This window comes from Punica granatum, chromosome 7, assembly GCF_007655135.1.
Source record: "Punica granatum isolate Tunisia-2019 chromosome 7, ASM765513v2, whole genome shotgun sequence".
Taxonomy (NCBI): domain Eukaryota; kingdom Viridiplantae; phylum Streptophyta; class Magnoliopsida; order Myrtales; family Lythraceae; genus Punica; species Punica granatum.
This window is the reverse complement of record NC_045133.1, coordinates 8,890,468-8,914,851: the sequence shown is the minus strand read 5'-3', so window position 1 is coordinate 8,914,851 and position 24,384 is coordinate 8,890,468. Positions and strand designations below refer to the sequence as shown.

The window sequence follows — 24,384 nt, the reverse complement described above, 5'->3', positions numbered from 1 at the left end:
AAAAGATAAAACATAAATATATGATGCACATTGATAGAAAAAGGAAAAAAAATATTTAGTCTAATTACAAAACTTAATATATGGGACAAATTTATTAATAATTGACTCAAATATATGATGCGTATTAATTGAAACAATTAGTTTCAAAATATTATTATAATAATTAACTTACTCCAATTTGTAATAAATAACGGACCATTGTTAATTAAAAATTAAAATTATTACTCGAAAATATTATTATTTCTGTAAGAAAATTAGTGTTTTTAAAATGTAACTAATCACAATAAAAATGATATAAAGATTTATGAAAAGAACTTGGGACACACGACTAGTGTTTCTTAAAAAAACAACATGCCTCGATAAATGTAGTCGATTCACTGGGTAAAAACTTTCACAATCACAGCTTTTCTTAAATCCCAGACCTTTTTAATCGGCAAAGAATTCAAGACCTTATTAAGAAAGTAAGGATCTGTTTGGTTTCATGATCAGATTTTAAAATTATGATTTTGATTTTAACTCTACCCACTACGCAATAAAAATACACGTTTTTCAAGTTAAATTTATAATACCATCTCATTTATCTTTTTTCACAATCAAAATCAAAATCAAAATCAAAATTAATTTAACTCTGAAACGAAACGCCCCTAAGTGTCGGAAGTCATTCTATAAAATGTGTCAATTTAAAAAGAAAAAAGAAGAAGCGGAAAAGAAAAGTGAGATTGATGGTTCGAAGACTTGTTGTTTGTTATTCCGCAGGATTCTATCCCTTCCTGCTGTGAGCAAAAATGGCGGGACTCAGTTTCAGCATCCGGCCTTTTTCTCTAACCTCCAGCCCCACGACAGCGTCGGTGAGTACCAACGCATTCCTCTGCTCAATTCAGCTCTAACCCAGTTTTTGATGCTCGGCCACACTCGTCTTAGAAGTTCATTTCTCTACAGATTTTCCATGGCATGCGATGCTGCTGCTCAAGAATCCCGCCAGACGATGCCGGCGCTAACAAGCACGGCACCGCCGGCGGAGAAACGCCGCAGCTTCTTAAAATCGCAGTCAGCGGAGTCACTGAACTCCTCAGGATTCTCTCTCCCTTCAGTAAGCGCAGGTGCTCTGGTTTCTGTTTGTATGATCTCGCGTGTCGATATTGCGCCTGCAGTGTCTAGTCAATTGGTCTCTATTAGGGATTGATTCCATTGCGTTTGCAGTTTGGGTCAAGAGAGCTTCGAGCAGATAGATGAAATCTCAGTTTCTGGCATCGATGACATCGTGTCGATCCTTGAATCGGACTATGAAAAGGCTTATTTTGTTACCGGTAATTACGCAATTGATGCCTCGTCACTGCTTCTCAATGACAGGGAATCCGACTTGTTGCTTGTAGCTTATCACCATGGTGGCGTGAATCGAGTTTGATAGTAGTTTTTCGCAACTGATCACTAGATCCTCTTTTCATGTTGATATCGTCTTGGCTCATTTGATAGTTTGGTCATTCGACTGTTCTAATCTCGAATTTTAAGCTTCTCAACATGTAATTAGTACTAGCTATTGCATGTTTCTAGTCCACATGCCTACACATTGGAGCCTCGTAAAAAACGACATGGTAACATGAACAATTAACGTTCTGGTACAACATTGGCCAACAAGTCACAGCAGTCCCAGGGGTACTTTCTTGAAGCTCCTGATAGTTTGAAGAGACGTGGGACTAACACTGTATTCATTGAATTGGAAACAGGGATCTTCACTTCTGGAATTTATGCTGAAGACTGTGTATTTGAAGATCCGACTATTAGATTCCGAGGTAATTACATTGTCTTAGAGAAGGTCCTCTGAATCTTTTTCCCAGCTTTTCTTTTGCTTCATTCGGAAGTTTCTTCTAGGAGTTACATATGGAGGTTCTGGTAAAGTTGTCTAAAAATTCTTTTGATTTCCCTCACCATTGATCCCCAAAAAAAAAAAAAACAAAAATGTCTACAACTGTTTAAATGGGGAAGAATACTTGCAATTCTGCACATTCTTTTCCCTGCACCTAGTCCTCCAGCCTTGTGCTTTGACTGCTTTTTCATCAATGTCCCTCCCCTGCAGTAGGGATTCCGATATTAATACTAACACCTGGGAAAATAATTTAAAATTTTAGGACATGGTACATCTCAATCATTACATGATCAATGTGCTTTTGGATTTTGTTTGTATATCCTTAATTTCATCTTCTAAACTCGATATAGCATGAAGAACCACAGAAAGATATCTTAAAGTTGATGACTCAACGCACTTTTGTCTCTGTTTCTTCAATGATTAATGCTACTGGCCCTCTGCTGTTCAGGTAGGGATCTGTACCAGCGCAACTTGAAATTGCTCGTTCCTTTCTTTGACCAACCATCAATTGAACTAACAAATATTGAGAAGGTTGTACATTTCTATATCTGTATTAGTTCATTGATTCTAAGGTGTCTGCAAAATTATGGCAGGGATCCTTTTTGTCAGTTCTGTTTTGTTATGTTCGTTGCAATATTGCTGTAAAGGGGGATATTGTTATCATGGCCTCCAATTCATAAGGAGAATATTGTAGGTGGTCGTTATAGTTAAATGGATAGGGAGCGACACGACCTGCTTAGCAGCAACGTGATTTGGCCTCCAGCTAGAGCTTGCCCTGTCAAGTGAAACAACAAAATCCTACCTGGCATTTGTACCATACCACAAGTTATATGTACCAGTCTGGAACTTGTTAACTTTCTTCATATAACTTCCAAATTAAGATAAAAAAATGAAGTGACACAAAATTACGTGGACACATCAAAGTTATGGGTATTTAGAATTCTGAGGCTTAACTAGGAAACTTACTTCATTTCTGGCTACCTTGGGAGATGGACCATGAATGGAAGCTAATATTCATCACTTCCCCAGTTTTTGGAAAGGAACATATCCAGGTCTCGCTAAGAAGCATCTGCAAACCTATTCATTAGGGCAGTGTACGATCAGTAACTTTATCTGTTTGCCTTGTTAACCTGTTACTTTTAGAGTGTCTGGTTTCTGATGGCTAAGCACATCACTTGGCCCAAACCTTGCTCAATTTGTTTAACCAATATTTGTACATTTACTGGTACGAAAACTGCAAATTGCTCGTGAAGCAATGGAGGGATCATTTTTCAATTTTAATCTGACCACACCTTTGATCCAATAAAACACTTCTTAGAGGACCGGCATTAATTTTGTGAAACCAGCAGCAATCTTTTGAAGTCTCACTTGCATTGTTAAAGTTTTGGTCTATCAGAAGCCACAGTCTTTGATGCTGAGTTTCCATAACCTGATCCACAGGGAGAAGATGCTGAAGAGAAATTTATTCTTGCTACTTGGAAATTAAGGTGCTTCCCTTAGTCTCTATATCGCTGGTCTCTTGTAACAATAAATGTGCAGACCATGGGAAAGAGTTTTATAAGCTGTTTTTGAGACGTGTATATGTCATAATTTGTCCAGTCTCTTCTTTTTCTTTGCTGTTGGGCTGTCAAGTGTTATGAGCATTTATTTCTTGGACCAATGGGATATAATTACTTCGGATACAGTTTTTATATCACAGACTTCTGTGTCGGTATCCAGACCATTTTTGTTTGCCAGGTATTGACACTACTCCATTGGTTGAAAATTTGCAGGAGTTACTTAAGACTTCCCTGGAGGCCTCTCATTTCAATTGATGGGAGAACAGTCTATGAGCTCGATAACAACTTCGAAGTATGCAATATTCTTTTGGTAAAACATCTTCTGTTTTTATCTGGATAGGGGGAACGTGGGCTTCTAATCTGGTCCACAGATTGTTAGACATGCGGAGAGCTGGAACGTATCGTCACTCCAAGCCATCGGGCAGATATTTACTCCTAATTTTGGAAGGTCTAATTATGATTGAAGGTAATTCATGAATCTTGCAATTTATCAACGGGATAGCATTTCACCATTATACGTGTTATTTTCTACTCGAAACATTGATAGATGAGAAGGATACCATCTGGTGATTGGTTTCTCTACTTATGACTGGCATGCTTACTTTCAGGGTGATTGCATGCAAAGGGTGGCTTATCCTACCGGTGAAGTTGTAAGTGTATATATATTTGTCATTATATGCACGTGAATTCATTTGATACCTTCAAGTCACTTGATTTGGTAGAATGACTGTCATCCGGTTTGCCACCCGCATCCATTTACCCGACTCCTAATGTTCGACCATATAGTTTGCTTCCTGGTTTTCGTGTTGCCAATTCTCTTGTTCAATAGTGCTAGTATGTGATCACCTTAATCAGTATAAAACAGAGTCTGCACTATATTGGAAACCCTACATACTATCCAAACGAATCATTAGATAGTATATTTATTTAGAGAAAACAAGATCTATCATAAGCACTTGTTCGAGTGAATTTATGGTTCACAAACCATCAAAGAATCCAAATTCAAAACATCAAATGACAGACAAAATGAAACACAATTGACATAGCAGCAGAAAAGTTTTTGAGAGATCGCGAAATGAATAGAGAAACGAGCGCTTGATCCGAAAAATGAGGTGTTCTTCTTGACGTGAAAATGCTGCAGCATTAGGGAATCAATCAACAAAATTAAATACTTTAGGCTGATTAAAGGATGAACATGGAAGGCCTTCATTCCCTAGGCACGTTGGTTATTAGTGACTGTGAGAGCCTAACATCCATTCCGGTAGGCAGTTTAAGCCCTCGCATCTGGAAGACCTTAGAATTGTTAAATGTAGTGAGGTATTGACCGTACCAGATGGATTCCAAGACCTTACTGTCCTCAAATCTGACAATTGATGATTGTTGTGAGTTGAGTGGACGGTGTCAACCGGATGGGCCAGACTAGGCCTAGATTACTCACCGAAGATCGAAATTGATGGGAAACGGATCATTGCCAATTGAATCGAAGGTAAGCCGATATCGACCCCATGTGTTTTCTCATGTCCATGCTTTCTTTTTGGTAACTCGAAACCTTCTTGGAATCTGATCAGGGTATGGTTCCGTTCATATCACCCCTTCTCCTTCAAGTGAGTTACATCAATGGTTTTTGATCTTGCTCCGATAACGCTCTTCCATATTGTCGTTGGATCGCAGAAGCAGTTTCATTGTCATCATATGAATGTGATTTTATCAATCGAAACTCTCGTTACCTACTCCAGTTTAATTTGCCTTATTAAGAGAACTGGTGCGAACTATATGTGTGCTTTTACTTGGATATCAGCTTGTAGTAGTTTATATCTGCAATGCAGTTAGTTTGTATGTCTATTGTGTCGTTGCTATGTCAGTATGTACTTGAATTATTTGCTCGTATCGAAAGACCCTGAGATATAATGTGACAAGCCCTTGCATGATCTGCATTAAGATAACAAGTCTCGGGGGTTGCATCCGCAGGTTCATAGTCTAACGTATCCCAGCAATGCTTCAAACTCGAGATATTGCATAGCATGGATGCTTTAGGTCATTATTGGAACCAACGTACTAATCATTATTAACTCGCATTTTCCTCATATCTACTGTAAAATACGCTCTGAAAGAACTCAAAAGAGTTCTTTCTAACCGAAAGTTCGAACAGTATTTGCAATAAATACAACTGGTTTCCATATATCCGCAAACTCATAACACGTTTTCACTTTATAATCCCCATGGATCTATAGCTGACTAAGAAAAGACTCTGAATTCAGAATAAACAGCAAACTCGGACTGCATCCCTATTCACTCTCTTCCTTACTTTCCCATAGAGTCGAGCGATTCATATTCCTTTCGAGACGTGGAAGCCCTTGATCTCCGACACTGACTGCGAGTATTAACAAAATCAATTATAAAAATACTTTGTCCTGGTTATCATCGACACTGCCCGTGGGTATCACCAAATTCAATCAAATGCATGCTCTGTTCGGGACAACCGTCTATCGGCACTGTCCACGGGTATCACCAAAAAGCAAGAGTCGGGACATCACCAACCCTTTTCCACAGGAATCCTCGAAAGGACCCGAACTAATCTTGTATCATACATACATATAACTATATATATATATATATATATATATATATATATGCTTGTGTTGTGTATAAATATACCGATTCAGTGTGTTGTTAAAAAGAAAGGGGGGTAGCGGAGGGAAGTATACATTAGATCTCCCCACAGTTTGGCTCAGTTGTCCAAATGAATGACAACAGCGGTGCGACCCATGACAGATTAAAATCGTCCATGCATTGCAGTGAGTCGACCAAGGGACACCAGGGCGGTGGAGATGTATGTATAAATATACACATATAGAAGTAGAGAGAGAGAGAGAGAGAGAGAGAGAGATGGAAAGGAAGCCGACATACATGGGTAACTTGGAGAGAGTATTGGGCTCGCTCGGCCCATGAGTAATGGTAATGGATATGGATGGGAGGAACTGGGCCCGGCCTGTGAAAGCTGATCGGTGCGGCTTGTTTGCGTCTGTTTTTCCCGATAGATATATCCCGCGTGCCACTAATTGGCTCTGCGTCTTCGACGAGACGAGATGATGGCTCGTGTCATGCTACTGTCTTCGAGTTTGATTCTTGTAGGTGAATTTTTACGTGTCCATATATTTTCATTCCATTTATTCCTTGTCTTGGCTTGAAGCAAGTTCCTCGTATCGTAACTAAATTTTTTTTTTAAAAAAAAAAGTGTAAAAATTCCAAGCACCACTTTTGGGGAATGCAAGCAACGGAAAGAGTTACAGAATGACTTCGAGTAGTACAAGACTTCCAGAGAAGAAAAGGTATCGCTTGCTAATGGAAGATGCCTGCATTTTTGCTTAATCCTCAGTTCCATTTTTTTTTTTCCTTTTGATTTCTCAGAGTTCAATTTCGTCCCGCCGGATTATAAACAGCATACGCTTTTGCGATCCACGCTCCCGTCTTTCGCTGGGACAATATAGAGGACAAGGTACATATGGACTTCCTCCTTTCTTCCTTTTCGTTTTTTGTTTTCGTTTTTTTTTTTCATATAAATAAATCTTTGATACGTATTTGTAGGCATTCACTTCGACTGCAGCAATGTGCTTCATTTGATCTGAACCCAACTGAGCTGATGATCAAGAGCTAGTGGGTTCTCCCCTGCCGATCGAGATTATTCAGTCCTCGTTGACACTCTCCAACCATACGTGCAACTCTGGTAAGCTGCATTTTCTTCATCCTTCCTTCATAGAGAGCATGGCAGAAGCAATACTTGGAGGCGTCGCACAGGATTTACTGGAAAAGGTAATCTCCCTGGTTGTCAGTAGAGCTTCCTTGGCTTGGGGCGTCAAGGATGAGCTCCGTAAACTTGAAAGGACTCTTGCCAAGATCAGAGCAGTCATTGCAGATGCTGAGAAGCGGCAGTCCAGCGAGCAGAGAATTCAAGTCTGGCTAGAGGATCTTAAAGATGTCCTGTATGACTCCGAAAATGTTCTGGATGAATTTGAGTGTGAAGAACAGCGAAAGCAAGTCATTAAGCAAGGGAAAGTGCTCGGGAAGAGACGTCCATTCTTTTCCTGCTCCAATCCACTCGTCTTCCGGCTTAAGATGGGCCTTAAGATCAAGGAGATAAGAACAAGATTGGATGAGATTAACAAAGAGAAGGATGCCTTCAATCTTAATACGCAGACTAGCTCCGGCAGCAGTTCTCGTAGCGGATGGCGTGAAACTCATTCACATGTGAATGTGTCGAAAATCATTGGAAGAGACATTGATAGGGATGAGATCATCAAGAAACTATTGAGCCCTCCTGCCGACAATAATCCCTTCATTGTCTCGATTGTTGGAAACGGAGGGATGGGGAAGACGGCACTGGCCAAGTTGGTGTACAACGATGACATGGTAAAACCACACTTTGATTCGAGAATCTGGGTGTGTGTATCTGAAGAGTTCGATCTGAAGATTACACTGCAAAAGATTATCAAGTCAGCAACTGGGGAGTCAACGACCATTCATCTTTCAGACCTGGAGCAACTGCAGCAAAAATTGCAAGAGCTCTTGAAATACAAGAAATTTTTGCTTGTACTGGATGATGTATGGAGCGATAATCGGGATCAATGGAATGACTTGACGCATCTTCTTACATGTGGCACTACAGGTAGCAGTGTCATCGTGACAACTCGCAGCTCGGAAGTTGCATCTGCTGCGGGTTCTCATTATGAGCACAAGTTAAAAGGGCTTTCGAAAGATGACAGTATCACCATACTCAAGAAGGTTTCAGAATCTGAGCATGGCAGAGTAACGAATCCTGAGTTCCTGGAGAGTGCGAGGAAACTTGTCGACAAAAGTGGAGGTGTGCCGCTCGTGGTAAAAGCTCTTGGAGGCTTGCTCCGTTCTAACACCGATAGAACACGCAGGAGAACTATCCAAGATAAAGATATCTTGGCTGAGCTACAAAAGGAGGGTGATGTCTTAGCAATTCTCAGACTGAGTTATGATAATTTGACAGTTGATATGAAGAGATGTTTTGCCTTCTGCTCACTTTTTCCCAAGGATTGTGAGTTTTTGGACTTTCTGCTAAGCAATTATTGGATAGCAAGTGGACTTATCATAAATAATAATCATCTCGTGAAAGAGTTTTTGGCAAGATCCTTCTTCCAAGATGTGGAGAGCATCGGTGCAGTGTACAAATTTAAAATGCATGATCTAGTACATGATCTTGCATCGTCCATCGACCCGAAGGAGTATTCAGTCGCAAAATTTGACACTGCAAGCATTTCGGATAGAGCGCGACATGTGGCGCTCTCTTACAACTCCGACAACGGAACGGAATGCGTCCCACCATTCTTCTTGAGCCAAGCAAAAAATTTGCAAACCCTCCTTTGCACGTCAAGTGGTTTGGGGATATCAGGGGAGGTTTTGAAAGCATGCATCTCTAACTGTAAGTATCTGCGAGTACTAGACTTGAGTAATTCCACGTTTGAGGTGCTGCCAGATAATATTGATTCCTTGAGACATCTCAGACTCATAAACCTTTCGGGAAATATCAAAATCAAGCGACTTCCCAAATCTATTTGCAACCTGCAGAGCTTGCAATTTTTACATCTTCTTGAATGTGAGAGCCTTGAAGAATTGCCAAGAGATATGTGGAAGCTTATCAATCTCCAGGCACTGTCCGTAACCACGAAACAAGAAAGCTTAAAGAGCAGCGGCATGGAATACTTGAAGTCTCTACAATCTTTCTTCATTGTGGGGAGCGAGAATCTAAAAACATTGTTTGAAGGGATGAATATGGAAAGCTATGCTTCCCTTCGCGTGTTGATGATCGGTGAGTGCGATAATCTAACATCCATTCCCATGAGCAGCTTAAAATTTCTCACTTCTTTGGAGGTTCTAGCTTTTGAGGATTGTGAAAAGCTCGATTTGTCCATGGAGGAGGAGATATTCTCCTTATGCCTACGGACATTGATTTTTGATGGTTTACCAATGATGTTGACGTTTCCCAAATGGGTCCAAGGAGCTGCTAACAGCTTACAGTACCTAGAAATCCGCAACTGTCGACAGCTGGAGGAACTGCCCGAGTGGCTACATGAGCTCTCGTGCTTGGAAACACTTGTAATTGGTGGATGTCATGTCATATCAACCCTACCAGAAAAAGTTCAAGATCTCACTGCCCTCAAATGTCTAAGGATTTCTTTTTGTGGTGAGCTGGGTGGCAGATGTCGACCGGATGGGCCAGATTGGCACAAGATAGCTCACGTTCCGGATATCGAAATTAATGATGAAAAGATCGTTCGATATTAGTTGAATCGCATTCGAAGGTACGTCAATATCGGCATCCTCTTTCTCATATATCAACCCTCTTAAGCGGTAATTAACAATTTCTTATTAGATTGCGCGTGGGATGATAAAAGTGTATTATATACCAAGTCTCGAGGACAATTACATGAATGTTGTTCTTTTTTTTTTTTTTTTCCCTCCTAAGAAGATGAATTCTCTCTACATGTATTTTAACTCAAAAAACTTGCTTGGAATAATCTCAGGATTTGGATTTCGCTCATTTCACAGTCTCCTCCAAGCAACATCCGTTGGTTCTCAGTTTCGCTCGTGATAATACTCTTCCATATTGTCGGTGACGAAAGTGGAAGTAGTAGCTTCGTCACCATATGTACGTGATTCTTTTATCATTTTAAACTCTCGTAACCTGTTCTATGTCTGCCTTATTAAGAAAACTTGTATGAGCTACCATATGTGCTCGAAACTGGTTTATGGGCTTGTATTTGCTATATGCTTGAGATGCTCCTATCCTGTTCATCTGTTCTGTTGTATGCTATGTCAGCACCTGGACTATTGGCTTGTATTCAAAGACCCTGAGTTGTCTGTTACATGATATGTTCTGTCAATTTAATGCGACAGACATTTGCACGATCTTTATAAAGATAATACTTCTCCAGAAAGTGTTCTTTCTAGCAAGGAGCATGAACCGTATCATGCAAAAAAAAAAAAAAAAAAAAAGAGAGATAGAGAAAAGAGAAAAGAAGAAGCTTGTATTTATACTTCGCAAATGCAAAACTTTTCCACTTTCTAGTACCCACAGATTCAAGCGATTAACTCTCTTCCTCTCTTTCCTGTAAAGTCAAGCGATTCATATTCCTGTAATCAGAATTGGATTAGAACCTTCCTCGTCGCTAAGAGACACCACCACATCACCAGCAGAATGAGATTGAACATGGCCCATAAAACTGGAGTAAGATTGGACTAATCGGGCAATCATTTTCAAAATAGGAGTAGAAACACTACTTAGTCAGCAACGAGAAGTAATCGTCATATCTAAGGAGATTATTTCCTGAACATGTACCGGAAAGTACCTTGATTGTCCGATGGAGCCTTGGGAAGCTGAGCCTGCTGAGAGAGCAAAGTCTTTTAAACCGCTATAATATCAGCACCATCGTTACATTCAGAATATGGCTTCAAAAGTTCCCTGTACCAGTCAATGTCTCACTGATCGAATTCGTACAAGACATATAAAGCAATTTAAAGAGTCTACTAGTGACACCTTCCTTAGATTCATCAACATGTGATAACAATAGTAATAAGGCTTCCTGCATTGGAAGAGCACTATTGGCCGAGTCAGAATTCCTCAACGAGGCTTGAAGAATGTGATTATCACTGGAACTTCCAGATGAAAGTCGTCAGAGGACCCGAACTTTTGGCTCAACTCTTAAAACTCGCTTCATAGGAAAATTTTCATGCTTGAAACTCAGCAAAAATAGGAAATAGAATACACGCTTAGTGAAAGAAAAGCATGAACACACTTGAACTTTCCCAACAACAGGAGTGCAGTTTCCTCTTCTCCAATGCCAAGGAGAGATGCTAATCATTATAAACCACTAATGGCCGTGAGACAAGTATTTAACAACTCTATCCATTACAAGATAAGATGTCAAATAATCAGATAAGCAAAACACAGAATCATAACAAGCACTGGTCAAATTTAATGCTGGGAGTAAGGAACTATGGGGGCAACTCAAAGTTGAGAATCTGGTCAATATTCTCACTGGGTTTTCAAATATAAGTTGTGAGGATGCAACAGCTATACTAACAACATTGAATCACTATAAACTTCACTAAAAGAAAATGCATAGTTTGTTTTTTGGCTTGCTTCTTGAATAACTAAAAGTTTTTATAGGCAAGAAGGAAGAAGAAACATCTCTTCCTTTTTAGTTCGAGAAAAGGAGAATGAGCAAAAATGCAATCATTTCAACGGAAATGAAAAGAGGATACTTTCTTTCAATAGGCCAAATCCTGAAAGTTTGCGTTCTGTGCACCCTTCGGCATCACATTTCCCAAAATCCTGTATCAGAAAAAAGGAAAAAAAGAAAAAAAAAGAGTCAGCTTCGTTATAGAATTTTAATCAAAATTAGCATATTAAACATGAAAAAGAAAAACCAGAGTCCATTTCATTGAAGAACCAGTAAGATACATCTGCAAAGAAAAGTGTGGAGACAAAACGTAAAAGAGGTTAAAAAACTCATGGACTCATACATGGATTAAAAAAAAAAAGAAAATGGAAAAGAAAAGCCCTTGTGGACAAGTAATCATCATTCTGCTCTCAGTCAAGCTATCTATCTTACGACTGCAGACTAGAATGGACAAAAGCATCATAAATTAATAAAAGGTCCCTCATTGGGAAGGGGTAGTGCCAGTAAAAGCCGTGAAGAGTTAATCCAGTCAATAGAAAGGAGTGCAAGTAAAACTCAAAGGATAAGAGGACATACTAACATTGCAAGCTGAATGTTGGGCGTCCCTAGACTCCTCTTCATTGGCGGCAACCATTTTAAAGATTGAACAATCCTATCAGATCAAACTAGCAAACAGAAACCAATCACCACTGAGGCATTTCATCAAACGGTTGGAGCTGTCATGTCCCTGAAGTACCTACAGCTACAGCTTACACACCATGGCACTTTCTCAATCACACTTAAAGTCTGAGACATCATCACTCACTTAAGAGTTCCCAAAGTTGTTAGAGATCTAAAAATGTAATGTCAACTTCCCCCTGCAATAACCAGAAGGAAGAAGTGTAAAACCAGCAAAATCATGCCGTAAGACATTGAGTTGAACTTCATTTCTACGACTAGGCTTGTTATGGTAAGCTCCGACTCGAGAGCTGAAGCTGACCGGAGAGGCTTATTAAAGTTAATATATTCTCGACTTATTAGGAAAAGCCCAATTTCAAAGAATAAGTGACAAAAAAAAAGTACAATAACGATTGATCGTTAATATAATTTATATTATGGGATTGTTATTATAATGTATAAACTAATAATAATTATAAAAATAAAAATTAAATACTTAAAATATGAATATAATATAAATCTGTCCAATACAAGCGATTAAATAAATATATATAATGCATACTAATTGAGATCGTTATAAAATTTTATAATTAGACTAATCTTAAAATTAGTTTAGTTTTAATAATTTATATTGTATAACACCTAAAATAAAATCATTGAAAATATGTGCTCAAAAAATTATAATAGTTGCTATAAGAAATAATATATAAACATGTTGAAATGAACATATACGATACAAAAGATGTAAGCTAAAAAAAATCTAATTGATCATAAGAAGAACTTACACTAAAAAGGAACAAAATGATGTTCTTATCAAAGAAAAAGCGCTCTGAAATTAAGCTCATAAATAAAATAAAAGATAAAACATAAATATATGATGCACATTGATAGAAAAAGGAAAAATAAATAAATTTTTAGTCTAATTACAAAACTTGGGACAAATTTATTAATAATTGATTCGTTATTCCGCCGGCTTCTATCTCTCCCTGCTGTGAGCAAAAATGGCGGGACTCAGTTTCAGCATCCGGCCTTCCTCTCTAACCTCCAGCCCCGCCACGGTGTCGGTGAGTAGCAACGCATTCCTCTGCTCAATTAAGCTCTAACCCAGTTTTTGATGATCTGCCGCACTCGTCTCAGCAGTTCATTTCTCTACAGATTTTCCATGGCATGCGATGCTGCTGCTCGAGAATCCCGCCAGACCATGCCGGCGCTAACAAGCACGGCACCGCCGGCGGAGAAACGCCGCAGCTTCTTAAAATCGCAGTCAGCGGAGTCACTGAGCTCCTCAGGATTCTCTCTCCCCTCAGTAAGCGCAGGTGCTCTGGTTTCTGTTTGTATGATCTCGTGTGTCGATATTGCGCCTGCAGTGTCTAGTCAATTGGTCTCTATTAGGGATTGATTCCATTGTGTTTGCAGGTCGGGCCAAGAGAGCTTCGAGCAGATCGATGAAATCTCAGTTTCTGGCATCGATGACGTCGTGTCGATCCTCGAATCGGACTATGAAAAGGCTTATTTTGTTACTGGTAATTACACAATTGATGCCCTGTCACTGCTTCTCAATGACAGGCGATTCGACTTGTTGCTCGTAGCTTATCACCATCATGGCATGAATCGAGCTTGATAGTAGTTTTCATCACTAGATCCTATTTTCATGTTGATATCGTTTTGGCTCATTTGATAGTTTGGTCATTCGACTGTTCTAATCTCGAATTTTAAGCTTCTCAACATGTGATTAGGAGTAGCTATTGCATGTTTCTAGCCCACAAGCCTACACATTGGAGCCTTGTAGAAAACGTCATGGTAACATGAACAATTAACGTTCTGGCACAACGTTGGCCAATAAGTCACAGGAGTCACAGGAGTACTTTCTTGAAGCTCCTGATAGTTTGAAGAGACGTGGGACTAACACTGTATTCATTGAATTGGAAACAGGGATCTTCTCTTCTGGAATTTATGCTGAAGACTGTGTATTTGAAGATCCGACTATTAGATTTCGAGGTAATGGTAATTACATTGTCTTAGAGAAGGTCCTCTGAGTCTTTTTCCCAGCTTTTCTTTTGCTTCATACGGAAGTTTCTTCTAGGAGTTATATATGGAGGTTCTGGTGAAGTTTTGGTGATCCCCAAAAAAAAAAAATGTCAACAACTCTTTAAATGGGGATGAGTACTTGCAATTCTTCTCATTCTTTTCCCTGCACGTAGTCCTCCAGTCTTGTGCTTTGACTGCTTTTTCATCAATGCCCCTCCCCTGCAGTAAGGATTCCGATATTGATATTAACCTGGGAAAATAATTTAAAATTTTAGGACATGGTATGGAGATGAAAATCTTGAAGTCTTTAAAATTTTACATCTCAATCATTACGCGATCAATGTGCTTTTGGATTTTGTTTGTATATCCTTAATTTCATCTTCTAAACTCAATATAGCCTGAAGAACAACAGACAGATATCTAAAGTTTGATGACTCAACGCATTTTGTCTCTATTTCTTCAGCGATTAATGCTACTGGCCCTCTGTTGTTCAGGTAGGGATCTGTACCAGCGCAACTTGAAATTGCTCGTTCCTTTCTTTGACCAACCATCAATTGAACTGAAAAATATCGAGAAGGTCGTACATCTCTATATCTGTCTTAGTTAATTGATTCTAAGGTGTCTGCAAAATTATGGCAGGGGTCCTTTTTGTCAGTTCTGTTTTGTTATGTTCGTTGCAATATTGCTTTAAAGGGGGATATTGTTATCATTGCCTCCAATTGATAAGGAGAATATTGTAGGTGGTCGTTATAGTAAAATGGATAGGGGGCGACATGACTTGCTTAGCAGCAAAGTGATTTGGCCTCTAGCTAGAGCTTGCCCTGTCAAGTGAAACAACTAAATCCAACCTGGCAGTTGTACCATACTGCAAGTTATATGTACCTGCCTGGAGTTTGTTAACGTTCTTTTTCTAACTTCCAAATTAAACAGAAAATTACGTGAACACATAAAATTATAGGTATTCAGAATTCTAAGGTTTAACTAAGAAACTTACTTCCGTTTCTGGCTACCTAGGGAGATGGACCAAGAATGAAAGCTAATATTCATCACTTTCCCAGTTTCTGGAAAGGAATATATCCAGATCTTGCTAGGAAGCACCTGCAAACCTATTCATTAGGGCAATGTACGATCAGTAATTTTATCCGTGTGCCTTCCTAACCTGTTACTTTTAGAGTGTCTAGTTTCTGATGGCTAAGCACATCACTTGGCCCAAACCTTGCTCAATTTGTCTAACCAGTAGTTGTACATGTACTGGTAAGAAAACTGCAAATTGCTTGTGAAGCAATGGAGGGAACATTTTTCAATTTTAGAGTCTTGATGTCCATCAGGAAACTGAATCTGACCACACCTTTGATCCAATAAAACAGTTCTTAGTGGACTGGCATTAATTTTGTGAAACCAGCAGCAATCTTTTGAAGTCTCACTTGCATTGTTAAAGTTTTGGTCTATCAGAAGCCAGAGTCTTTGATGCTTAGTTTCCATAACCTCATCCACAGGGTGAAGATGCTGAAGAGAAGTTTATTCTCGCTACTTGGAAGTTAAGGTGCTTCACTTAATCTCTATATCACTGGTCTCTTGTAACAAAACAATGTGCAGACTGAAGGAAAGAGTCGTATAAGCCGTTTTTGGAAACTGTATATGTTGCAATTTTTTCAGTTTTCTTCTTTTTCTTTGCTGTTGGGCTGTCAAGTGTTATGAGCATTTATTTCTTGGACCAATGGGATATAATTACTTCGGATACAGTTTTTATATCACCGACTTCTGTGTTGGTATCCAGACCAGTTTTATTTGCCAGTTATTTACACTACTCCAATGGTTGAAAATTTGCAGGAGTTACTTAAGACTTCCCTGGAGGCCTCTCATTTCCATTGACGGGAGAACAGTCTATGAGCTCGATAACAACTTCGAAGTATGCAATATTCTTTTGGTAAAACGTCTTCTGTTTTTATCTGGATAGTGGGAACGTGGGCTTCTAATCTGGTCCACAGATTGTTAGACATGCGGAGAGCTGGAACGTATCATCACTCCAAGCCATCGGGCAGATATTTACTCCGAATTTTGGGAGGTCTAATCATGATTGAAGGTAATTCGTGAATCTTACAATTTATCGATAGGATAGCATTTTACCATTATTCTACTCGAAACATTGATAGATTGGGAGGATACCATCTTGTGATTGGTTTCTCTACCTATGATTGGTATGGTTACGTTCAGGGCAATTGCATGCAAAGGGTGGCTGATCCTACCGGTGAAATTGTAAGTGTATATATATTTGTCGTTATATGCACGTGAATTCATTTGATACCTTCAAGTCACTCGAATTGGTAGAATGACTGTCATCTGGTTTGCCACCCGCATCCATTTACCCGACTCCTAATGGTCAACCGTATAGTTTGCTTCCTGGTTTTCGTGTTGCCAATTCTCTCTCTCTCTGATCACCTTAATCAGTATAAAACAGAGTCTGCACTATATTGGAAACCGAATTATCAGGCATCATGCATGTAATAGATTTAACGGCAGGCACTGGACATCACCATCCTCTTTAAATGCATTTGTTCTTCTCTTGTTTAATTCGCTGGCATCCTGACATCTGGTTAATGATGCTACACCCGTGACTCATATAATCTGATGGATTCTCGCACCGCATATTCTTCCCCAGGTTGATCCATAAAACGATTTGTTGACCACATTAATCACAGATATCGGACGAAGTCAGTTCCAGAAGGATATTCTATCGATGGGAACCAGTAAGCGCCTTAAATCCGATATTAGCAATCCCTGTTCGGTAATAGTAGACACGCAAATGCCAATTTACTCTTCCAATTAAGGACCATTGAGAACAGAGAATGCCAGCCCGATGGGTTTCAGAGTACATAACGCTTATAATACATGAACCGAGAATATACTGCCAACAGCCGAAGTGCGAGAATTCTAGTTGGCCCATCGTGATAGCTCCGAGAAGCAATCTTAATACACTGCACGCACTGGGCAAACGAGTTCGCAATCTCGATACGGATTAGAAACCGATGGTTTCAGTTTAACAAAAAAAACCCCATGGCAGACTTGATTCTCGCTGTGTATGTACAACAATCGATCAGGGATCATCCTTCTTGGTCGAATCTGCACCACAGAAGAAGCAAACGAGGAGGCCTCCCCCAGGTGTACGTGGTTTCCGCACTCTAGCCCTCGGACTAATAAGGCTTTTAGGGGTCGCCGATTCAGATGCTTTCGATATTTGGTTCTTCTTCCTACGACATAAAGATGAAGAACAAGAGCCTATCAATTACTTTGGAGATATATAGCTAATCAAAAACAGATATACATGCACACATATGTAAATGAATCATATAAGTTCATACCAACAAGAAAATGTAGGCGACAATGAGAATCCAACCTCAATTTTTAGCATCTTACGAATTAAATTATTGACCATTTATTATAAAAAATAAAAAATAAAAATAAAATAGGGAGATTACCTTCGTGCCAATTCATGTTCCACGGCCTTGTTGAACAAACTATCAGGCTGAAGAGCCATTAGGACTGGCGTGCCGCCGATTCCGTGGGCTAGTGCAACCATTATTTTCCTGAAGAGCAACTTAAACCCCTCGGGATTGATCGCCCCGTGGTTATCCTCATCAAATTGCGCAAAGAACATGTCGTAGAAATCGTTCACCTCGTCTTCCATTCGTATCTCATACTCCAACCCCAGGCTCTTGTCAAGCCCTCGATGGAGCTCGACGCTGGAGAGGATGCCATCTCCATCCGTATCGAGCAACCGAAACCGTTCGTCTGTGCTGTGATGGAACGATTCGGCATCGTCGATGAATTCGGTTATGGTTTCTGCATTGAGAATGGCCACGCTCATTGTTTCTGGAAGACCAAATTGTCCTGAAAAATGGCAAATGGTTGTAGGGTTTATCGCTTGCAATTGGGTTACCAAACATTTTTTCAAATGTATTGACCTTTTTCCTTTAAATAGGTCCGGTTGTTGCGTGACATTGGTTGTTTTTTGTTTCGATCGTTAGCAGGAGAAAAGACTCATTGCATTTAAGGAGAAAATCTTGTATGTACGAGAGACACCACGTCTGATTTGGAAAGCGACATTATTTCCTTATTTAGACAACCTACTAATCTGATTTGACAACCTTGTCAGGGCAAGGTCGACAACCGGGGAGCCACGATGGAGCTCCCCCTCCGTTCCAAAGGGGTAGGGAGGGAACAAGGGATGGTCTGGGGTGTGGGCTCCCCCGCTGACCTCCCCACCGGTGAGGTTGCCAGAGGCTTCAAGGGACTCCGGCGACCTTGCCAGGCGGGGAGGCTGCTGGTGGGGGAGCCTCCCACTCGGGCCCCCTAGTTCCTTATTCTCTCTTTTTTTTAATATATATTTTAATATTGGAATCGCTTAAAATAATATTGTTTTGATAATTTTAAATAATTCAGTGATGATGGAATTAGTTCATGAGTACGTCAAATGGCACCCAAACCAAATTGAAATGTTTCTGGTTTGATTTGGTTTGATACTTATTTGAGTTTGGCTTGCTCAGTTTATAAAAATAAAAATAAAAATAAAAATAAAAATAAAAATAAAATAAGACTCCAAAAATTTGGTCCAGGCACAGTTTGGTTCGGGTTGAACCGCGCAGTATGGTCCAATGAAGTTTCATTCGGGAAGGTGCTGCACATTGTGCGCAACTTTATTTCTTCTTGAAAAAAGCGATATTCTTCATTAATTTTGTATCATTTGATATGGTAATTAATACATTGCTTACATATGCAATGACAACTCTTTATTTCTTAGGACGTCTTTGCAAATGGCAATTGTTTATTTTGAGGAAGTGATTGATAATTGTTATTTAATATGTAATTTATTTTAGTTAAAACAGTGTAAAAGCAACAAAAGCAAATATCATATCTATAGGAGAGGAAACCTAGGATATATCATGATCATTTTTCGTTGTAATAACGATCCTTTCATAGTAAAAGCTATTGAAGCAAGTTGCGTTAAAGGATTGCAGAATAAGATATGAAACGTATCCATTTAACGAATACTTGCACCGTGCCGTGTAACGAAAAGCCTAGCTCCACCGAAAGACAGGACCAGCTTTGCAGCATAACAATCGCAATTGGCATGACGTTATTGCAAAGCCATCCCTGTACCAAAATGAAGTTACAAACAGAAAAACCAATAGCCTCTGTGGTCATTGAAGAATTATCATGGCACGAACTTCCCGATTCTCGCGGACAATGAATCAAACTGCTTCAACCCGAATTGCCACATAAGAACTAAGCTAGAAAACTATCCTATTCACAAGACAACGCCGCGTGCGCCTAATGGACTAAGGAATGAGATACAGTGGTAATCTATATGGTCCAATTGAGAAACCATACGAAAGCACTGTCAGCTCCGGAAAGCAATCAAATGATTTATTACTTGTAAAAAATGATACAATTGATCCCAAGAGATCAAGCTTTTAGTGATATCATGAAAGAAGAAAAAACAAACAGCGTACAACCTTTTAGCGTAAGCTTATTCGGGATGCAATTTGTGAGGATTCCAAAAGACGAGTGTAGAAGATCCAAGTCTCACTCTATGAAAGGATGATTCTCGTACCTAATGCTGCAATCTTGAAGCTGAACTTGACCTCCAATACTCCCCCCACAGGGTAATGCGTCTTCAGCTGAATTTAGGCAATCCACGCAGCTTTGTTCTGAAAGCTTTCCATTACATACTCCGTGTCCATATACTATAGTACGAAAACATTGGGCTGTTGAGTAATAATTGAAACCTCTGATCGCAGTGTTGATCAAATCTAAGAACAAACTGCCCAGAGCAATTGAGAAATCTCCGCAATTTTCTCGACATTTTTCGTTACTACATTCCCTCGATAATAAAGTCGTATCAGGCCCGCCAGGGTATAAGAGAGCAATAACAGCTGTGGAGTGAATGCATAAGAGAGCAATGGTCACGGCAATTGCAATTTTCTCATGAGAAGCCATGCCGAGCCTTTTCATTTGGTCACCCCCTCTCCTCAATGTGCACTTGAGCAATCTTTATTTACCTTAATTATTTGACTATATAGACATAATTTCTCATTGATTGCTCCGTCTTTTCCAGTTGTATGTTTATATTATATATTTACAAATGTTCACTCTAGGGATTGTCTATCTACTAAGGTAGGAATTTTCTATAATTCACTTGATGTTTAAGCAACTATATATTTTGCAAGTTTGTTCGTAGTTTTCAATGTTTTACATGAAAATGAGTATATGCCAAAATCATAAAACCCCAACGTAGTCAATCCAAGTATTTTCTATAGCATATTTCTCAGACAAAATCCTATAGTCATAAAACTCAATTTAAACGCCATTAAGCAATAGTCGACGCTTCATTATTCATGGATAACATCGATCAACAATCATTGCAACGTCTCACTAATGAGAGTTTTGAAGAGGTACACCCTATCCAAAAATTATCGATAGGATAGCATTTCACCAGATACTTGTTATTTTCTACTCGACACATTGATAGATTAGAAGGATACCATCTTGTGATTGGTTTCTCTACTTATGATTGGCATGCTTACTTTCAGGGCGATTGCATGCAAAGGGTGGCTGATCCTACCGGTGAAGTTGTAAGTGCATATATATTTGTTGGTATATGCACGTGAATTCATTTGATATCTTCAAGTCACTCGAATTGGTAGAATGACTATCGTCTGGTTTGCCACCTGCATCCATTTACCCGACTCCTAATGTTCAACCATATATTTTGCTTCCTGGTCTTCGTGTTGCCAATCCTATTGTTCAATAGTGCTCGTATCCTCTCTCTATCTGATCACCTTAATCAGTATAAAACAGAGTCTGCACTATATTGGAAACCGAATTATCAGCATCGAGCATGTAATAGATTTATCGGCAGGCACTGGACATCGCCATCCTCTATAAATGCCTTTGTTCTTCTCTTGTTTAATTCAATGGCATCCTGACATCTGGTTAATGATGCTACATAGATGACTCATATAATCTGATGGATTCTTGTACCGCATATTCTTCCCCAGGTCGATCCATAAAACGATCTGTTGACCGCATCAATCACAGATATCGGACGAAGTCAGTCTCAGAAGGATATTCTATCGATGGGAAACAGTAAGCGCCTTTAATCCGAGATGAGCAATCCCTGTTCAGTGATAGTAGACACGCAAATGCCAATTTACCCTTCCATTGAGAACAGAGAATGGCAGCCCGATGGGTTTCAGAGTACATAAAGCCTATAATACATGAACCGATAATATACTGCCAACAGCCGAAATCTTATTTTACTGCACGCTCTGGGCAAACGAGTTCGCAATCTCGATTCGGACTAGAAACCGATGGTTTCGGTTTAACAGAGAACCCCATGGCAGACTTGATTCTCGCAGTGTATGTACAACAATCGATCAGGGATCGTCCTTCTTGGTCGAATCTGCACCACAGAAGAAGCAAACGAGGAGGCCTCCCCCAGGCGAACGTGGTTTCCGCACTCTAGCCCTCGGACTAATAAGGCTTTTAGGGGTCGCTGATTCAGATACTTTTGATATTTGGTTCTTCTTCCTACGACATAAGATGAACAAGATATAACCGAGAAAAAAGAAAAGATGAAGAACAAGAGCCTATCAATTGAATTGGAGATATATAGCTAATCAATAGCAGATATACAAACACACATATGTAAATGAATAATTTATGTTCATACCACCAAGAAAATGTAGGCGACAATGAGAATCCAATCTCAATTTTTAGAATCTTACGAATTAAATTATTGACCATTTATTATAAAAATTAAAAATAAAAATAAAATAGGGAGATTACCTTCGTGCCAATTCATGTTCCACGGCCTTGTTGAACAAACTATCAGGCTGAAGAGCCATTAGGACTGGCGTGCCGCCGATTCCGCGGGCTAGTGCAACCATTATTTCCCTGAAGAGCAACTTAAACCCCTCGGGATTGATCGCCCGGTCGTTATCCTCGTCAAAACGTGCAAAGAACGTGTCGTAGAGATCGTTCACCTTGTCTTCCATTCGTATCTCGTACTCCAACCCCAGGCTCTCGTCGAGCCCTCGATGTAGCTCGACGCTGGAGAGGATGCCATCTCCATCCGTATCGAGCAACCGGAACCGTTCGTCTGCGCTGTGATCGAACGATTCGGCGTCGCCGATGAATTCGGTTATGGTTTCTGCACTGAGAATGGCCACGCTCATTGTTTCTGGAAGACCAAATTGTCCTGAAACAATGGCAAATAGTTAGAGGGTTTATCGCTTGCAATTGGGTTACTAAACATTTTATCGAATGTATTGAGCTTTTTTCTTTAAATAGGTTCGGTTGTTGCGTGACATGGGTCGTTTTTTTGTTTCAAACGTTTGCAGAAGAAAAGACACATTGCATTTACGGAGAAAATCTTTTATAAGAGATGCCACATCTGATTTTGAAAAGCGACAATCTTTCCACATGAAGAAATTAAGAAAATCATATTAATTTTTTTAGGGTAAAATGCACTCTCCTTCCTTAAGGTTTTACTCAATGATACTCAACCCCATTCTTGGAAAAAATTAATTCTCCACCCCATTGACCATCTTTACTCAATAAAAAGATTTGTTTTCGCTCTCAACTTTTGAGTGCTTTTCAATTTCATCCTAATTTTTATTTTTTTGATCTTATTCTTGATATTAAATGGTTTGTCCACTTTGATTTATTTTTAAATTTCAATTGATATATTGATTTACAATATTTTTAAGAATAATATCTTTTTCAAAAATTTTAAAAGGTAACCCTCAACAATAATTGATGCTTTCTAAGATATCTTAAACTGTTACTTTTGATATCTTGATCTCGAGAAATGCTTATAACCATGCAATATTTTTGTGAATAGAATACTTTTGTAACAAAGAAAAACTACAATAGATGTAAAGAGTTTGTCCAAAGTTGACGACAAAACTATTCACAGAGACCCTCGACGGTTTAGATGGGAGGCTATATAAGTGGCGAATGCTCGTACCCCTTGGCACTTCCGTTCCAAGTGATCATTGCCAGCTATGTTTTCCTGCTATTTTGTCATAGTGGTGGCCCGCACCATCTCCTCCTTTGCTCCTTGTTGTCATTCATTTTTTTTATTTACTAATTTTTGAAACTTATATTATTGTGGAAAAAAAAATCCATATTAGCAAATTATATAGAAAACTTGTGGTTCCAAGAAGCCACCATCACCTTGTGAAAGTTGTATGCAATACTTTAGCAATAATAACCTTGAGAGGATTTAATATTTCAGAAGTCCCACTTTTGGATATCGATGTTAAGGGAGGGGACCTCTATAAATTATACCTCACCCCAAATAATTAAAGGGATTAATAGTCATCATAGACCTCATTAAAACACCTAAAGTTGTTTTCATATTTTTAATTTTCTTTAATTTAAAATTATTTTTCATTTGGGAATAATTTTCAAGTCAATGGATTTAATGGAAAGTCAAACAGTATAGTTAAAGTAGACTAACCGTGACATGTTGAAGACAATATTGAGCAAAAGAATGAAATAGGATAAAATTGTAAAAAATATTAATGTTACGTTTGATTTCAAAGTAGGATTTTAAAATCAGATTTTGATTTTGAAAAAGAATGGTATAAATGTGGCCAATCATTGAATTTTGTATGAGTTATTTTATTTTGTTGTGAAAAAAAGTGATATAAATAGGGTCCACTTTTTGACTTTGTATGAGTTATTTTATTTTGTTGTGAAAAAAAGTGATATAAATACGGTCCACTTTTTTACTTTGTATGAGTTATTTTATTTTGTTGTGAGTAGAATTAGGTTAAAGTTGTGATTTTAAAATCACATTTATAAACCAAACAAGCCTTAAAGTATGTGGGCCAAAAGAATGTTTTTTCATATTAATTCTATATAGCAAATATGGTGGAGTGTAAATTTCTTGTCAAGAATTAGGTGGAGTGTCATTCTTTTGTTGTCAAAAATTGGGTGAAGTGTCATTTAGCAATACCTCAAGAGAAGGGAATGTAATTTACCATTTTTTTTTTAAAGG

At 38.9% G+C, this 24,384-nt stretch overlaps 5 protein-coding genes and 1 long non-coding RNA gene across 15 annotated transcripts; 3 read left to right on the top strand and 3 right to left on the bottom strand.

Moving 5' to 3' along the window:
* The first annotated feature begins 695 nt into the window (after positions 1-695).
* On the top strand, positions 696-5,279 carry LOC116212913. 3 transcript variants are annotated; one of them, XR_004157965.1, is made up of 10 exons: positions 696-848; positions 940-1,100; positions 1,201-1,307; positions 1,725-1,790; positions 2,313-2,395; positions 3,305-3,351; positions 3,637-3,715; positions 3,795-3,889; positions 4,032-4,909; positions 4,992-5,279. XR_004157965.1 is itself a non-coding variant. In XM_031547662.1 (9 exons), exons 1-8 carry the CDS (start codon positions 786-788, stop codon positions 3,885-3,887), a joined length of 699 nt encoding a protein of 232 aa, XP_031403522.1. In that variant the 5' UTR covers positions 696-785; the 3' UTR covers positions 3,888-3,889; positions 4,032-5,279. The 3 variants fall into 3 exon arrangements, 1 of the variants encoding a protein (XP_031403522.1); XR_004157966.1 differs by lacking the exon at positions 1,201-1,307 and having other exon boundaries at positions 940-1,090; XM_031547662.1 differs by having other exon boundaries at positions 4,032-5,279.
* A 1,202-nt stretch (positions 5,280-6,481) lies between these two features.
* LOC116212910 (putative disease resistance protein RGA4) lies at positions 6,482-10,356 on the top strand. Of its 3 annotated transcripts, none has more exons than XM_031547654.1 (5): positions 6,482-6,551; positions 6,659-6,919; positions 7,009-9,256; positions 9,648-9,749; positions 9,972-10,356. In XM_031547654.1, exons 3-4 carry the CDS (start codon positions 7,186-7,188, stop codon positions 9,680-9,682), a joined length of 2,106 nt encoding a protein of 701 aa, XP_031403514.1. In that variant the 5' UTR covers positions 6,482-6,551; positions 6,659-6,919; positions 7,009-7,185; the 3' UTR covers positions 9,683-9,749; positions 9,972-10,356. The 3 variants fall into 3 exon arrangements, with proteins under 3 accessions (XP_031403514.1, XP_031403515.1, XP_031403513.1); XM_031547653.1 differs by having other exon boundaries at positions 6,490-6,551; positions 6,659-6,752; positions 6,832-6,919; positions 7,009-9,749; XM_031547655.1 differs by lacking the exons at positions 9,648-9,749; positions 9,972-10,356 and having other exon boundaries at positions 7,009-8,869; positions 9,016-9,152.
* A 93-nt stretch (positions 10,357-10,449) lies between these two features.
* Positions 10,450-12,688, bottom strand: LOC116212915. 2 transcript variants are annotated; one of them, XR_004157967.1, is made up of 3 exons: positions 12,207-12,688; positions 10,797-11,782; positions 10,450-10,581 (listed from the first exon to the last, which is right to left on the bottom strand). It is a non-coding gene; the product is annotated as an uncharacterized LOC116212915 (long non-coding RNA). The 2 variants fall into 2 exon arrangements; XR_004157968.1 differs by having other exon boundaries at positions 12,211-12,688.
* Positions 12,689-13,200: 512 nt separating this feature from the next.
* Positions 13,201-16,716, top strand: LOC116212912. 5 transcript variants are annotated; one of them, XM_031547657.1, is made up of 9 exons: positions 13,237-13,351; positions 13,428-13,603; positions 13,704-13,810; positions 14,220-14,285; positions 14,810-14,892; positions 15,812-15,858; positions 16,146-16,224; positions 16,304-16,398; positions 16,530-16,716. In XM_031547657.1, exons 1-8 carry the CDS (start codon positions 13,289-13,291, stop codon positions 16,394-16,396), a joined length of 714 nt encoding a protein of 237 aa, XP_031403517.1. In that variant the 5' UTR covers positions 13,237-13,288; the 3' UTR covers positions 16,397-16,398; positions 16,530-16,716. The 5 variants fall into 5 exon arrangements, with proteins under 5 accessions (XP_031403518.1, XP_031403520.1, XP_031403519.1 ...); XM_031547658.1 differs by having other exon boundaries at positions 13,201-13,351; positions 13,443-13,603; positions 16,304-16,716; XM_031547656.1 differs by having other exon boundaries at positions 16,304-16,716.
* A 351-nt stretch (positions 16,717-17,067) lies between these two features.
* LOC116212914 lies at positions 17,068-18,240 on the bottom strand. The gene is made up of 2 exons (XM_031547663.1): positions 17,792-18,240; positions 17,068-17,563 (listed from the first exon to the last, which is right to left on the bottom strand). Exons 1-2 carry the CDS (start codon positions 18,178-18,180, stop codon positions 17,410-17,412), a joined length of 543 nt encoding a protein of 180 aa, XP_031403523.1. The 5' UTR covers positions 18,181-18,240; the 3' UTR covers positions 17,068-17,409.
* A 3,263-nt stretch (positions 18,241-21,503) lies between these two features.
* On the bottom strand, positions 21,504-22,613 carry LOC116215110. Its single transcript, XM_031550690.1, has 2 exons — positions 22,164-22,613; positions 21,504-21,905 (listed from the first exon to the last, which is right to left on the bottom strand). The coding sequence occupies exons 1-2, from the start codon at positions 22,550-22,552 to the stop codon at positions 21,752-21,754; spliced, it is 543 nt and encodes a 180-aa protein (XP_031406550.1). The 5' UTR covers positions 22,553-22,613; the 3' UTR covers positions 21,504-21,751.
* Positions 22,614-24,384: the final 1,771 nt, after the last annotated feature.

Bases quoted from the DNA above. Each gene is read 5' to 3' on its own strand.
- LOC116212912 (XM_031547657.1), top strand. From the start codon at position 13,289: ATGGCGGGACTCAGTTTCAGCATCCGGCCTTCCTCTCTAACCTCCAGC. The intron at 14,286-14,809 runs GTAATGGTAATT...TCTGTTGTTCAG, and splicing joins TCCGACTATTAGATTTCGAG to GTAGGGATCTGTACCAGCGC. The intron at 14,893-15,811 runs GTCGTACATCTC...CCTCATCCACAG, and splicing joins AACTGAAAAATATCGAGAAG to GGTGAAGATGCTGAAGAGAA.
- LOC116212914 (XM_031547663.1), bottom strand. From the start codon at position 18,180: ATGAGCGTGGCCATTCTCAATGCAGAAACCATAACCGAATTCATCGAC. The intron at 17,564-17,791 runs GTAATCTCCCTA...TTTATGTCGTAG, and splicing joins GAACATGAATTGGCACGAAG to GAAGAAGAACCAAATATCGA.
- LOC116215110 (XM_031550690.1), bottom strand. From the start codon at position 22,552: ATGAGCGTGGCCATTCTCAGTGCAGAAACCATAACCGAATTCATCGGC. The intron at 21,906-22,163 runs GTAATCTCCCTA...CTTATGTCGTAG, and splicing joins GAACATGAATTGGCACGAAG to GAAGAAGAACCAAATATCAA.
- LOC116212910 (XM_031547653.1), top strand. From the start codon at position 7,186: ATGGCAGAAGCAATACTTGGAGGCGTCGCACAGGATTTACTGGAAAAG.
- LOC116212913 (XM_031547662.1), top strand. From the start codon at position 786: ATGGCGGGACTCAGTTTCAGCATCCGGCCTTTTTCTCTAACCTCCAGC. The intron at 1,791-2,312 runs GTAATTACATTG...TCTGCTGTTCAG, and splicing joins TCCGACTATTAGATTCCGAG to GTAGGGATCTGTACCAGCGC. The intron at 2,396-3,304 runs GTTGTACATTTC...CCTGATCCACAG, and splicing joins AACTAACAAATATTGAGAAG to GGAGAAGATGCTGAAGAGAA.